Source organism: Chelon labrosus (assembly GCF_963514085.1).
Source record: "Chelon labrosus genome assembly, chromosome: 16".
Taxonomy (NCBI): Eukaryota; Metazoa; Chordata; class Actinopteri; order Mugiliformes; family Mugilidae; genus Chelon; species Chelon labrosus.
This window is the reverse complement of record NC_140349.1, coordinates 26,881,579-26,894,394: the sequence shown is the minus strand read 5'-3', so window position 1 is coordinate 26,894,394 and position 12,816 is coordinate 26,881,579. Positions and strand designations below refer to the sequence as shown.

The 12,816-nt window shown below is 41.8% G+C and overlaps 1 protein-coding gene across 1 annotated transcript in view; it reads right to left on the bottom strand.

Annotated features, from left to right (window-relative positions):
• Nucleotides 1-12,148, bottom strand: part of LOC311501643 (rho guanine nucleotide exchange factor 2-like) — a 77,446-nt gene extending 65,298 nt beyond the window's left edge. The window contains exon 1 of the mRNA XM_084563596.1: nt 11,986-12,148. Coding sequence (XP_084419722.1) covers nt 11,986-12,048 — 63 coding nt within the window. The 5' untranslated portion in view covers nt 12,049-12,148. The remainder of the gene's footprint in view (nt 1-11,985) is intronic.
• Between the last annotated feature and the right edge of the window lie 668 nt (nt 12,149-12,816).

The following is a 12,816-nucleotide window of genomic DNA, read 5'->3' as shown; positions in this document are numbered from 1 at the left end:
TCTGGTCAGCTGAGAAATGCGGCACGCTATGTCCAAAGTACTCAGCCCCAAAGACCGATCACCTAAGGATTCGGTCCCGACACCAGAACTAATTCAGACCCTTTGAGCAGCCTACTTCAACAGACAGTGAACTTGTGTTAGACACTGATATACTTATTTTACTATCCCCGTAACTTCTTTTATCTTTCCCTGGTACCGTAAAACTTCTTTATTTCTATCCCTATTAGTCACTTCTTCTCTTATACAACACACTCCACAGAGGGGCTCTTTTACACCCCAACACCCAGGCAATTTAGAGCCTAAAGGCTTGATTATGCTTCCGCGTAGTGATCACGCAATGGTCACGCAATGGCCACGCAGTTGCTTGGACGCAGTCGTGAGACCGTGATGGTTCTGCGTGGGGTTTACGTGTCGAAATGCATGCCACACCGGTAGAGGGCGCTATGATTTTTTGTGACCGACCGACCGAGACTCTTGTGACGTATCTCGCCTCGTATAGTTGTTTACCTTCCGGCTTTTGTCGTAGTCACAGTGAACGATGGACACCGAGACAGAGAGACTGGCGTTGGAGCTCCAAATTATTCAAGCAGAGGAAGAAATACTTCTATTGCAAATTAGGGCACGACAAAGGAGACAATGATGTTTATGAGTGGAAACCGGAAAAGCGGTCTCCAGCGGATGTAGTTAGCGGACCAATCACAGCCAATGCCGCTGCGTTGCTGCTGCGTTGCTGCTGCGTTGCTGTTGCGTCGCCTCGACGCGCGTCGAGGATTTTTGGGAGGTGCACGTCTGGCCCTTGCGTAGGACGCACGGGGGTCCGCAAGGACGTAATAGGTCCGTAATAGGTCCGTACGCACCCTCGCGCTGTGTCAACGCGGAAGCATAACTTGGGCTTAAGTATTTGGGTGAGGGACCTCTAAACCCACCTCGTGGCCACAGAGTAGAATTTTTACAATCAAACTTCCAGACTCTTAGGAGTCTAAACGTTTGACTGAGGGACCTTTAAACCCCAACTGTCTACAGGCTTTCAGAGATGTCTCTTTTTCACCTTCCCCAAACGAGGGAACTATTACCCGAACTCTCTATGGAGCTGTTTCTTTTACACTTGGATCCTCAAGTGAGGGAACTTATAACCCAAACTCCTAGGCTGGGTCTCCCTTTCGGGCTTCTTTTTTTCTCTAATCTGTACAAATTCTCTGCGTTTTTAGTTCTATAAAAACAACACTACTGTTGGATCATACTCTCACAGCCATAAAATGTCTCGAAAGACATGCAGAAATTGGTTTAAAAGGTTTTCTGCTTACCTATTATTTAGTTGCGGCCACTGGCTGTAAGAGACGTTCCTCCAGTGTAACTATTCCTTTCCAGGTATGCCCGGACGAGCCCCCAAATTGTCGAAGGAGGAATATTTCCCTCTCCTTCAGCCCAGGTTCTTTATACCTATTGGAAAGGTTAGTCTGACTATGAATAGCCCACCCGACAACTTCTCTCCAATCAACAGTTTATTCGGCACGCAGATAATAGGTACAGAGTCAGCACTGAGACTTCAGCTTAACCACCTTAAGGGTAGGAGAAGAGAAGCCCCCAACTAAGTGTACACACAGGTTTTATTCTATCTGGGCTCCACCCGAGTACAATAGGAGGAGTACGGCCTTTCGTGTATCAGTAGTTTTCAATGTGTGGCCGAGGCTAGCTCTAACTGGCTCTAACATTTCTTTCTGTTATTTCCCTCCCATAACTCTTTTATATCTAACAGTGATCCACGCAGATGAATGGGTGGATTTGCAATGCTAGGGGTTTTTTGCAGCACTGCATGGTCTGCCACCAATATGGACGGGGTTCCCTAGTGTCTGGTCGATATCAGAGGCAGGTTGCACAGTGATATTTAATTGTAAAAGGTATTGCCATCTGAGAAATGATTCTCAATGTAATTAGGAGAAATTAAGTTTTGCGATATAATGCATAAATAAATTTGTGTTGCTTATACATGTATAAATGTTATTTTTGGGACAGACGAAATCTATTTCCACAAACTTGTGTGCATCTGGATATACAGTATGACATGGGCTCATGAAGCCAAAACATACTGTACATGAACACTTCTGATGCAGTATTTTGAGTTTATCACGTCAATGTTTATTTGGTACCTTGTAAGACATAAGCATTTGATAGCTGAATGTATTGTTTGTTCATTTTGCAAGCGATTTGGGAGTTATGACAAAGCAGTTAACTTTTACCGACTTTGTGTCATATGTTTTGGCTGTTTTTCTTCTCAAAAGAAGAACCTATTATGATCACATGAAGGAACACAGCTATAAAAGCAGAAGTGAGAGTAGACAGACTGCTACAGGATTTTCACATCGCAGCTATGGTTGAATACTAGATTTTTCTTAGGAAGTGCATCATAGACCCCAGTAAACCAATCTTAACTAGATTTGTCACTGTGAATATAACAGTTCAGTAATGATGTTGTATACATAATTTCATAACATACAGTATAGCTTAAATGAAAAAGGAACGCATGGTCAGATGCATGGTATACATACAGAAGGCCATTATGGATCAGTAACTTTGACGATGGAAAACTGGTCTAAAATAAATTGAATTCCAATACTTTACATCTATAAAAAGTGCAGGAACAGTGCTGGATATGGAAAATGTTAATTAATCAACCTGTAAAACTTGACTTTGCAAGCTTTTATTACATAACATTCAAGCTAATGACAAAGTATTTGTGGTTGCTAAAGATATCACACTAAAGGAACAAAGGAATGAAGATCTATAAAGTCAGTGTGAAAAGGAAATGCTGACAATCTTAGAAAGAAAATGAACTCAGCAGAAAAACAAAAAATCCGGATGAAGCCTAATGAAAGATTTAAAAAGCAACTTTCTTCTGCAAAAAAAAGTGTTATATTTAATTCAGTTAGATATTATTTACATAACACTAATGGCATAATAATAATATGAATGCAATGAAAACAACAAAGCAAGCACTGCGCCAGTTGTGGCAAAGAAAATGTGCCTTCTTCAGGGAGCAGTTCAATTCATTTCAAATTTATGGAGGGCAGACTGGGACTTTTGATTTCTTTTGCAGTTCTGACAGTCCATTGCAGTACGTTCCTGTCCTGTTTGTTGGCTGATCCAAACCAGACAGTGATGGATCTACAGAGAAGAAACTGGATCAACTGCAGCCCAAGGAAGGTTGAGCTTCCAGAGCTATATGCAGGAAATACATCTTCTTCTGGATCAAAAATGTTAAAAAGGCTCTTGATGATAGACTCTATGTTGGGTATCCATTTTAAGTTATGTGACATGGGAGATTTTAAGTTCCAGAAACCTGAATCTTGCCACTGCAGACAAAGCAGTTGTTAGATATGGTGATGTAGAGCAATAATGGGGACTCCTCTTAAAGTCTACATTCATCTGCTCCATTTTGAGTTTGAAAATGGAAAATGAAAAAAGGAAATGATCTGAGATGGCAGTCTCGGAGATCTCTTTATAGGAAATTGAAAGCCCAAAAGAAATGATGAGATCCAATGTGTGCCCGAGATGGTGTGTAGGTTTATCCACTGATTGAATCAAGTTGCTAAAAGTCAAGGGAGAACAGGGGTGATCTAGTGGTGCTGTGGGTAGACCTGGCCAATGCCTACGGCTCAATGCCCCACAAGCTGGTCCTCGAGACACTGGAGAGGCACCATGTTCCTGCTGCTGTAAGAGATCTTATCCTGGACTACTACAGCTATTTCAGCCTGAGAGTCTCTGCAGGTTCAGCAACATTAGAGTAACACAGATTGGAGGCTGTACCGTCTCAATGATCCTATTTGCTCTGACACTGAACATGTTGGTGAACTCGCAGAGGTCCCAAGTCCAAGTCTCGGATCCACCAACTGCCAGTCCGTGCCTTCATGGATGACCTGACACTGACCACCATTTCAGTGCCTGGAGGCAGATGGATCCTGGCAGGGCTGGAAAAACTATGTCGGACTCCGTAGTTTTCTCTGGTCCCCTGCCCAACCTGACCAATGATGACATGTTTAGTCGCACGTCGTCATTCCATCGATGGTTATCTAGGTGGTGTCCAGCAAACAACGTGGCCTTCATTGACAATTGGCACACTTTCTGGGGAAAGCCTGGTCTGATTAGGCGAGATGGCATCCACCCAACTTTAGCGGGTGCTGCTCTCATCTCTAGGAATATGGCCGATTTTATTAACCCCCCGAAACCATGACAACCCAGAGTTCAGACCAGGAGGCGGAGTTGTAGTCTTACACACTTCTCTGCCGCTTCTCTAGGACTGTCTCACACCCTAAACTCTATAAACTCTATAGATGTTCTGTTTGCTCCCAGATTATTTAAACCAAAAAATAACAACAGAGGAGTTTCTCATAGGAACCTGATACAAATCAGTACAAGTTCATTGGTAGAACAGAAGAATAGGAAAATTAAATGTGGTCTTTTAAATGTCAGATCTCTCTCATCTAAATCTCTTTTAGTGAATGATCTGATAACTGATCATCAGATTGATCTATTTAGTTTGACTGAAACGTGGCTACAGGATGATGAATATGTTAGTTTAAATGAGTCTACTCCACCCAGTCATAGTAATTATCATATTCCTAGAAGCACAGGTAGAGGAGGAGGAGTGGCAGCAATCTTCCACTCTGATTTATCTATTAATCCTAGACCTAAGGAGAGCTTTAATTCATTTGAAAGTCTTACTCTTAGTCTTCCCCATCCAGACCAGAAAATACAAAAACCAATTCTTTTTGTTGTGGTGTATCGCCCACCTGCTCCTTATTCTGAGTTTTTAGCTGAATTCTCTGAGTTTTTATGTGATTTAGTTCTTAGAACAGATAAAGTCATTATAGTAGGTGACTTTAACATCCATGTTGATGTTGTCAGTGACAGCCTTAGCTCCTCATTTACATCATTATTAGATTCAATTGGCTTTTCTCAGAATGTAAACGGATCAACTCACAGTTTCAATCACACCTTAGATCTTGTCCTAACATATGGCATTGAAACTGAAGGTTTAACAGTATTTACTCATAACCCTCTTTTGTCTGATCATTTTCTCATAACCTTTGAATTTGCAATAATGGATTACACAGGAACTGAAAAGACATTTCATTACAGTAGATGTTTGTCTGACAATGCTGTAACTAGATATAAAGAATTAATTCCTTCTTTATTTACCTCAGTGCCATGTACCAATGTTGTGGACGACAGCAACCACAATTTAACCCCTGCACTAATAGATTATTTTGTCGATGGCACTGCAGCATCGCTTAGTTCAACTTTAAACTTAGTTGCTCCTCTGAAAAAGAAGGTCATAAATAGGAGGAGGCTAGCTCCATGGTATAATTCACAGTTGCGCAGTTTAAAGCAGGCAGTCCGAAAGCTAGAAAGAATTTGGCATTCCACTAATTCTGAAGAAGCTCGCATAGCCTGGAAAGATAGTTTAACAACTTATAAAAAAGCTCTCAGTAGTATTAGAACAGCATATTATTCATCATTAATAGAAGAAAACAAGAACAACCCCAGATTTCTTTTCAGCACTGTAGCCAGGCTGACAAAGAGCCACAGCTCTGTTGAGCCATCTATTCCTTTAGCCCTCAGTAGTAATGACTTCATGAGCTTCTTTACTAATAAAATTGTCGGCATTAGAGAAAATATTCAAGGCATCCTTCCAACAGCTGTTAAAGATGTAAGTACAGCGACATTAGAAACTTTTGTAAGACCTTATCAATATCTGGAATCCTTCTCCCCAGTAGATCTTCTTGAGCTCTCTTCAACAATTACAGCATCTAAACCATCAACCTGTCTTCTAGATCCAATCCCAACTAAATTGCTCAAAGAAGTTTTTCCATTAATTAACATCTCCATATTGAACCAGATAAATTTATCTTTATTAACAGGATATGTGCCTCAGTCTTTTAAGATTGCTGTAATTAAGCCCTTACTCAAGAAAGCCACTCTAGATCCAGATGTTTTAGCCAACTATAGACCAATCTCCAACCTTCCTTTTATTTCCAAAATTCTAGAAAAAGTTGTTGCTAATCAGTTGTGTGACCACTTAAACAAGAATGGTCTGTTTGAAGAGTTTCAGTCAGGTTTTAGAGTTCATCATAGTACAGAAACAGCTTTGGTTAAAGTTACCAATGATCTCCTCATGGCTTCAGACAGTGGACTTGTCTCTATACTTGTTCTGCTAGATCTTTGTGCTGCATTTGACACTATTGATCATAATATTTTACTACAGAGACTTGAAAGTGAGGTCAAGATTAAAGGAACTGCATTAGACTGGTTTGAATCCTATCTATCTGACAGATTCCAGTTTGTTCATGTCAATAATGATTCCTCTACTTATACAAAAGTAAGTTATGGAGTTCCTCAGGGTTCTGTGCTAGGACCAATACTCTTCACGTTATACATGTTGCCATTACGCAAGATTATTAGAAAACATGGCATAAACTTTCATTGCTATGCAGACGACACCCAGCTATATTTATCTATGAAACCAGATGAAACTAATCAGTTGGTTAAACTCCAAGCATGCCTTAAAGACATAAAGGCTTGGATGACCTGTAATTTCCTACTCTTAAACTCAGACAAAACAGAAGTTATTGTATTCGGTCCTAAGCATCTCAGAGATTCATTATCTAATCACATGGTGTCTTTGGATGGCATTACCTTGGCCTCCAGTACTACTGTAAAAAACCTTGGTGTTATATTTGATGAGGATATGTCCTTTAAATGTCACATAAAGCAAGTGACCAGGACTGCCTTCTTTCACCTGCGTAATATCGTCAAAATTAGGAACATCCTGTCTCAGAGTGATGCTGAAAAACTAGTTCATGCATTTGTGTCGTCCAGACTGGATTATTGTAATTCATTACTGTCTGGCTGTCCAAATAGCTCTTTAAAAAGCCTCCAGTTGATTCAAAATGCCGCAGCAAGAGCATTGACAGGAATTAGCAAGAGAGATCATATTACTCCAGTTTTAGCTTCTCTTCACTGGCTCCCTTTAAAGTCTAGAATAGAATTTAAAATCCTCCTCCTTACATACAAGGCCCTTAAAGGCCTAGCTCCATCGTATCTTAAAGACCTTATTGTACCATATCATCCCAGCAGATCACTTCGGTCTGAAAGTGCAGGCCTACTTGTGGTTCCTAGAATTTCAAAAAGTAGAATGGGAGGTAGAGCTTTCAGCTATCAGGCTCCTCTCCTGTGGAACCAGCTCCCAGTTTGGGTTCGGGAGGCAGACACTCTCTCTATTTTTAAGGTCAGGCTTAAGACTTTCCTTTTTGATCAAGCTTATAGTTAGGGCTGGACTAAACCATCCCTTAGTTATGCTGCTATAGGCCTAGGCTGCTGGGGGACGATGCACCAAACACATGTCCTCCTTCTTTCTTCTCTCTCCCCTCTCGCATCCTCCACTTTCTTTTCTCTGGCACAGAGCTCTTGCCCTCTAATTTCCTATCTACTACTAGTCATACAATTCTGTGCTATTACTATGTAGAATGTTTACTGCTGTGTATCTTGAAGACGGGCAGATTGGCAGACAGGCTCTGTTTCTCCATCCCAGGAACACCAATACCAACCATCTGTGAGAAGCCAATCAAGAGTCTGGAGAAGTTCTTTGACAGCAGCCTTGGGGACACAGCTTCCATCAGGAACACCTGTGATGTGCTGGAGGGATGGCTGAAGGTTGTCGACAAGTCTGGCCTTCCAGGAAAATTCAAGGCGTGGATTTATCAGCATGGGATTCTGCCAAGAATACTGTGACTACAGCTCCTCTATGAGTTTCCAATCACCACCATCTCAGATCTGGAAAGGAGAGTCAGGCGCTATCTTAGGAGGTGGTTAGGACTGCCAAGGAGCTTGAACAACATCGCCCCCTCACACTCCCTCTGAAATCCATAGAGGAACTCTACGATGGTCTTGAGCACCTGATCGTGCTGCCATCAGTACCGGTTTTCCCCCAGAGCTTTTGGGGAACAACTCAAGACATGCTCAAGTGTCCACTTCTTTTGGAGGAGGGGGCATGATGGTGTAACAGCCAAGCCCCAGCAGTGCAGACTGGATGGACTGGGAAGGACATCATAGACAACTTGAACTAGGAATTTAAAGTGGTGTTGCTCTGACAGCCCATGTGATCTTTCTTTCCACAACTTGTTCCCATCTTGTCCAAGTACCTTGCTGTCTCGACCACTGCTCTGCTGGACCCCTCGTCTTCAACGGCCATCCTCACCTCGTTCTGGACCAGCTGCCTTCACTCCTTCCCCCGAGTTTTGTCAAAACGGGGAGGTGCGATGGTTCCTAGTCCAGTCCTTTTTCTGGCCATTGTTCCCACCAGGCTCCGTGGCGTAGCCATAACTCTGCCTGTTCCACAGCAGCCTCTGCACTCCACTTCCTACCGTCTTGACTGCTACCCCTGCCCCCGAAACTTTGGGGTCTGATGACTCATGGAGTTGCAGCACCTCCCTTGCACGCAAGCAGGGGCGCAGCACCCAATTCTGGGCAATGTACACTCTTAATGTCTAAATTAACTCTTAATAATTATTTATAAATAAACAAGCATTAATCGGGTTTTAAGCTAAAATCAGTTCGGATTATATTGATGACTGGTGCTTTCATTCACCACCTGAATTGATGCATTTGGCCTACTTGTGCTCAAACACCTATAAACATTAGGTTACATCTGGTTTGTGTACTAACGTTTTGATCCATGACATGTTTTGATTTAAAAACATTTATTCTTGAACAGGAGCCACCAACTGTACACAGAGAATCAAATCAAATAAACTATCTCATTTTTCAATAAAATTGTTCTTCAGCTTGCAGAAAAAGAAAAAAAGCCTTGCTAAAGCTTTACACGAGATGTAAGGACGTAATTTACAGCCCAGTAAATGCCCATGGACTCTGGACTACGACAATGTTACCGTTAATTGGATGCAGTTACACAACAAGTAAACTCGGTTCACCTTTCGGAAAGAAAACAGTTAACAGTTGGTTCCCCTCATTCTGCCCTATTTCTTTTTCTTTCTGCTCTTTCTTTTTCTGGTACCCCAATTTGTGTTTTTTGGGCGGCATGATGACAGTTAGCCTCCAGGTCATTCAATCTGCACTCACTGACGTACTTGTTGCCGGCCGCTGTCTATGGGCGGACTAAACCATTTTGGTTGGGCCCCCAGAATGTCCAATATGTTGGGAGGGCTGTGACACAAAGTTCATTCTCTCAGTTGATGTTATCAATATATTTGAAATACATTATGACACCAATTAATTGGAGGGCCCAATTAAAAAAAATAAAAAATAAAAAATCTCCCTACTCGGGCCCTGGGTAGTCAGGTCCATGCACGCAAGACTTTGAACAATCACCAGCTGCTGCAGGTCCAAACCCATGAAGCAAGCCACCTACTTCATCAGAGCTGGGGAGAAGCCAAGAACAACACCTAGAGTAACATTAGGGCTTCTTCACACTGCACAGGACTGGCAGCAGGACAATCTCTCTGCAAAGCTTTCATTGCACTCTGCATCACAGGTAAGAGGAGAAGGAGGGCCATTTATAACAGCACAGAGGCGGCAGAGAAAGCCTCTAGGTGGCTCTGGATAAAGAGGGCAGATCCGTGGTCAAGCACTGCTAGGACACAAGCTGAGGCCTGATCAACCTCAGCTGGGTTGCGTGAGTGAGGGTGTCTGATGTTCGAAAGACCCGAAACACGTGGCTCTACTGAGAGCGGGTTGTCCACAAACCAAAGGGTTAGTAGTTCGATCCCCGGAATGTGCCACATGCCGAAGTGTCCTTGAGCAAGACACTGAACCCCCAGTTGCTCCCAGTGCGTGGCACTGGTGTGTGAATGTGTGAGTGCCTGTGTGAGCAAATGGGTAGATGTGTCTGTGACTGTAAAGCGCTTTGAGTACCAATAGGTAGAAAAGCGCTATATAAAAGCAAGGCCATTTACCATTACCATTTACCAGTGACCTCAGGTAACATCACTGATTTGCATTAGAAGATGTATCACAACATTTAGTCCTCTTAAAGTCTACATTCATCTGCTCCGTTTTGAGGGTGTTCAGTTCCAGGTTGTTTTGGTTAGTCGTATCTATTTGAAGACAAGAGCTCATGGGCTTATATAGTGTGGAGGAAGGGTCTCTTGGGGTTGGTGATGTCCTGCAGCCCTTTCAATAAAGGATGTGTTTTGTACCATGCCACTTAATGGACGTTTTTGCTCCATGCTAGTTATGTGGTCCCATAGTTGTTGTAATGCATCACTAACTAAATACAGAGGAGGGTTGTAAATACAGACCAATAATAGCACAAATAAAAGTTTGTGATTAATAAATGGTGTTTATAGGTGAGTACTACAGGTCTCTTTAACTTTGTGACATATGTACACCAACCTTTGTTAAGGTAGATTGCAATCATTGCAATCAGAGAAGTTAGTCCGGAAGACTACTCATCAAGTCAGGTTTCAGTGAAGCACAGATGGATTCAAGGGAGCAGAGTTCAACCTCTCTCACTAAGCTTAACAAGTGCTCCTGTTTGCTTTCCTAACCCCCCAACTAGGATCACTCTTATACAAGGAAAAGTGGAGTTGTAACTTTGATCAACACAACGGATATCTTACTGATCAGAAGTTTCTCTATCTCTGGATTGGAAAATGTATTGTTGGTGTCAGTACTAAATATACATGCATCAAACTGCATTGGCAGTTTTAGGTGAGGACCCACTATGCCATTTCAGGGATGTCAGGTGTAGTTGCTACACTGTGTTCTTCAGTCACAACCGGTTCTTTGTGTCTGCCCACACAAATCTCTGACAACATCATGAGCTCCCAAAACCCCAAATAATGATGATGGCTTGGCCAAACATCCTCAGTTCCAACACTGCTCTTCCCAGCAATACACGTGTCTGGATTGGATGTGAGGAACAGTTGAGAGAAATGCAGCTATTCTAGTAAATTACCTTTTCCTTTTGACGCACTCAGTGTTTTTCTCTCAGTGATGCTTGGCCATAAAAAAAATTAGTCATTAACTTTGTAATTAATAACCCTGCTAAAATTATTTTGAGAACTTTACATTATCTTTATCCATAAATGATACATGCCAAGTTTGGTGAGAATTGGATGAACGGGCTAGGAGGAGTTGATTTTGCTTTGAGGTGCAAGTGTTTCAAAATGGCGGGACAAAAATGGCAGTCAGAAGTCGGCGTGGCCTAGTCCATTACAATCAGGGCTATGTAAGGAATCAGAGGGAGAAAGAATTTTGTTTCGAGATATGAGCCAAAACGTAAATTGGCGTATTATAGCGCCCACCTAGCTGTAGGCATGTGTATTGACACCATGGCAAAGTGACATTCTACCAAGTTAAAACTACAGTTAAACTACAACTCAACATAGATGGGCTGGTGGCTGGGACATGATAATAGTGTGCAGTTAATGGGTCAAAGGCACTACAAAATATGACTTTAGCAGATTACATAATCAGTTTCTCCACCTATTTTTGGGGTGCGTCGTGCAAATGCATTTTTGCGAATACCTCAAACCTTCTAAATCATCTTTTATGTAAAAGCTTTTGTATATCTTGCTCTGTGTGCGTTTTTATATGCTCCTTAATGCGTATTTTGAGTCCTATAACATTCTCACAGGAAATCAAGAAAGTAATTATAACACACACACACAGCCATTTCTATGGCAACAGTTGCTATACTTGTATATCCAGTATTCAAGCCCACTGTGTACAAGGACATATGCACACCACCTACATTCACAAATGCATGCAGACTTATCCTCTAGCATGTATCTAGATTAAAAATGATGCGCAACCAATCTAACTACATATAAAATAAGTGTCCTTGGCCTAAGAGAGCAGTACTCCTGCCTTAAAGAGCAGGGTTAGGGTCAGTCAAGTGAAGTCACACACATGTTAGTTAGCCAGATGTTAATGTTATACTCAATGAGGAACGCAATGCAAACTCACCCGAAGATTGATCTCCCTCATACGCTCTTGCCGCAGTTTTGATAGACTGGTAACTCTGGACATTTCTATTTTTTTTTCACAATAAATTTGAAACGCAGTCTGCAAGCGAATAAAATTAAAAGATCCAATTTTACTCGTTTGAAAAAACAAAAGCAAAAGAAAATCTTCCTTACTGACCAACCGAAATGTGATTCTGCTTTCAGTGAAGTGACTGTTCCTGTGAGAAAGCTCACTTCTCTCTGAATCATCACCACCCCCTCAATCACACACACACACACACACACGCACACACACACATTTGTATCGCTATCTTTATGAGGAGATTCACTGACCTAATAAATCCCCAGCCCCTTATTCTAACCCTAACCATCTCAACTAAGTGCTTAACCCTTAACCAAAACCTAAGTGTAATATTTACCCTAAAACCAAGTCTTAATCCTCAAACAGCCTTGTAAAGAAGTGAGGATCGGACAAATGTCCTCACTTTACATAAATGTCCTCACTCTGATAGTACAAAACTCAAACTGATCCTCAGAAAGATAGCTGTACATGAACACACATACATACACACACATAGTTCACAAGCTATATATGGGCCTGTGGTTAGCACTGATGGCTCGCAACAATGGTGCCTTCCAACCTTCTTGTATTTTCTTGTCTCAATACATTTTCATGCCACATTGAGATGAGATAAAAACATTAAAGCTATAGTTTTATGCTCAAAACTTTCCAGGATGTGTTTAATGTGCTATAGCCATGACAGAAACAAGCATCAGGAATTGTTTGCAAGTTGAGCAGGTTAATAAAAGGTGGACCACTCAAGGCCAGTCC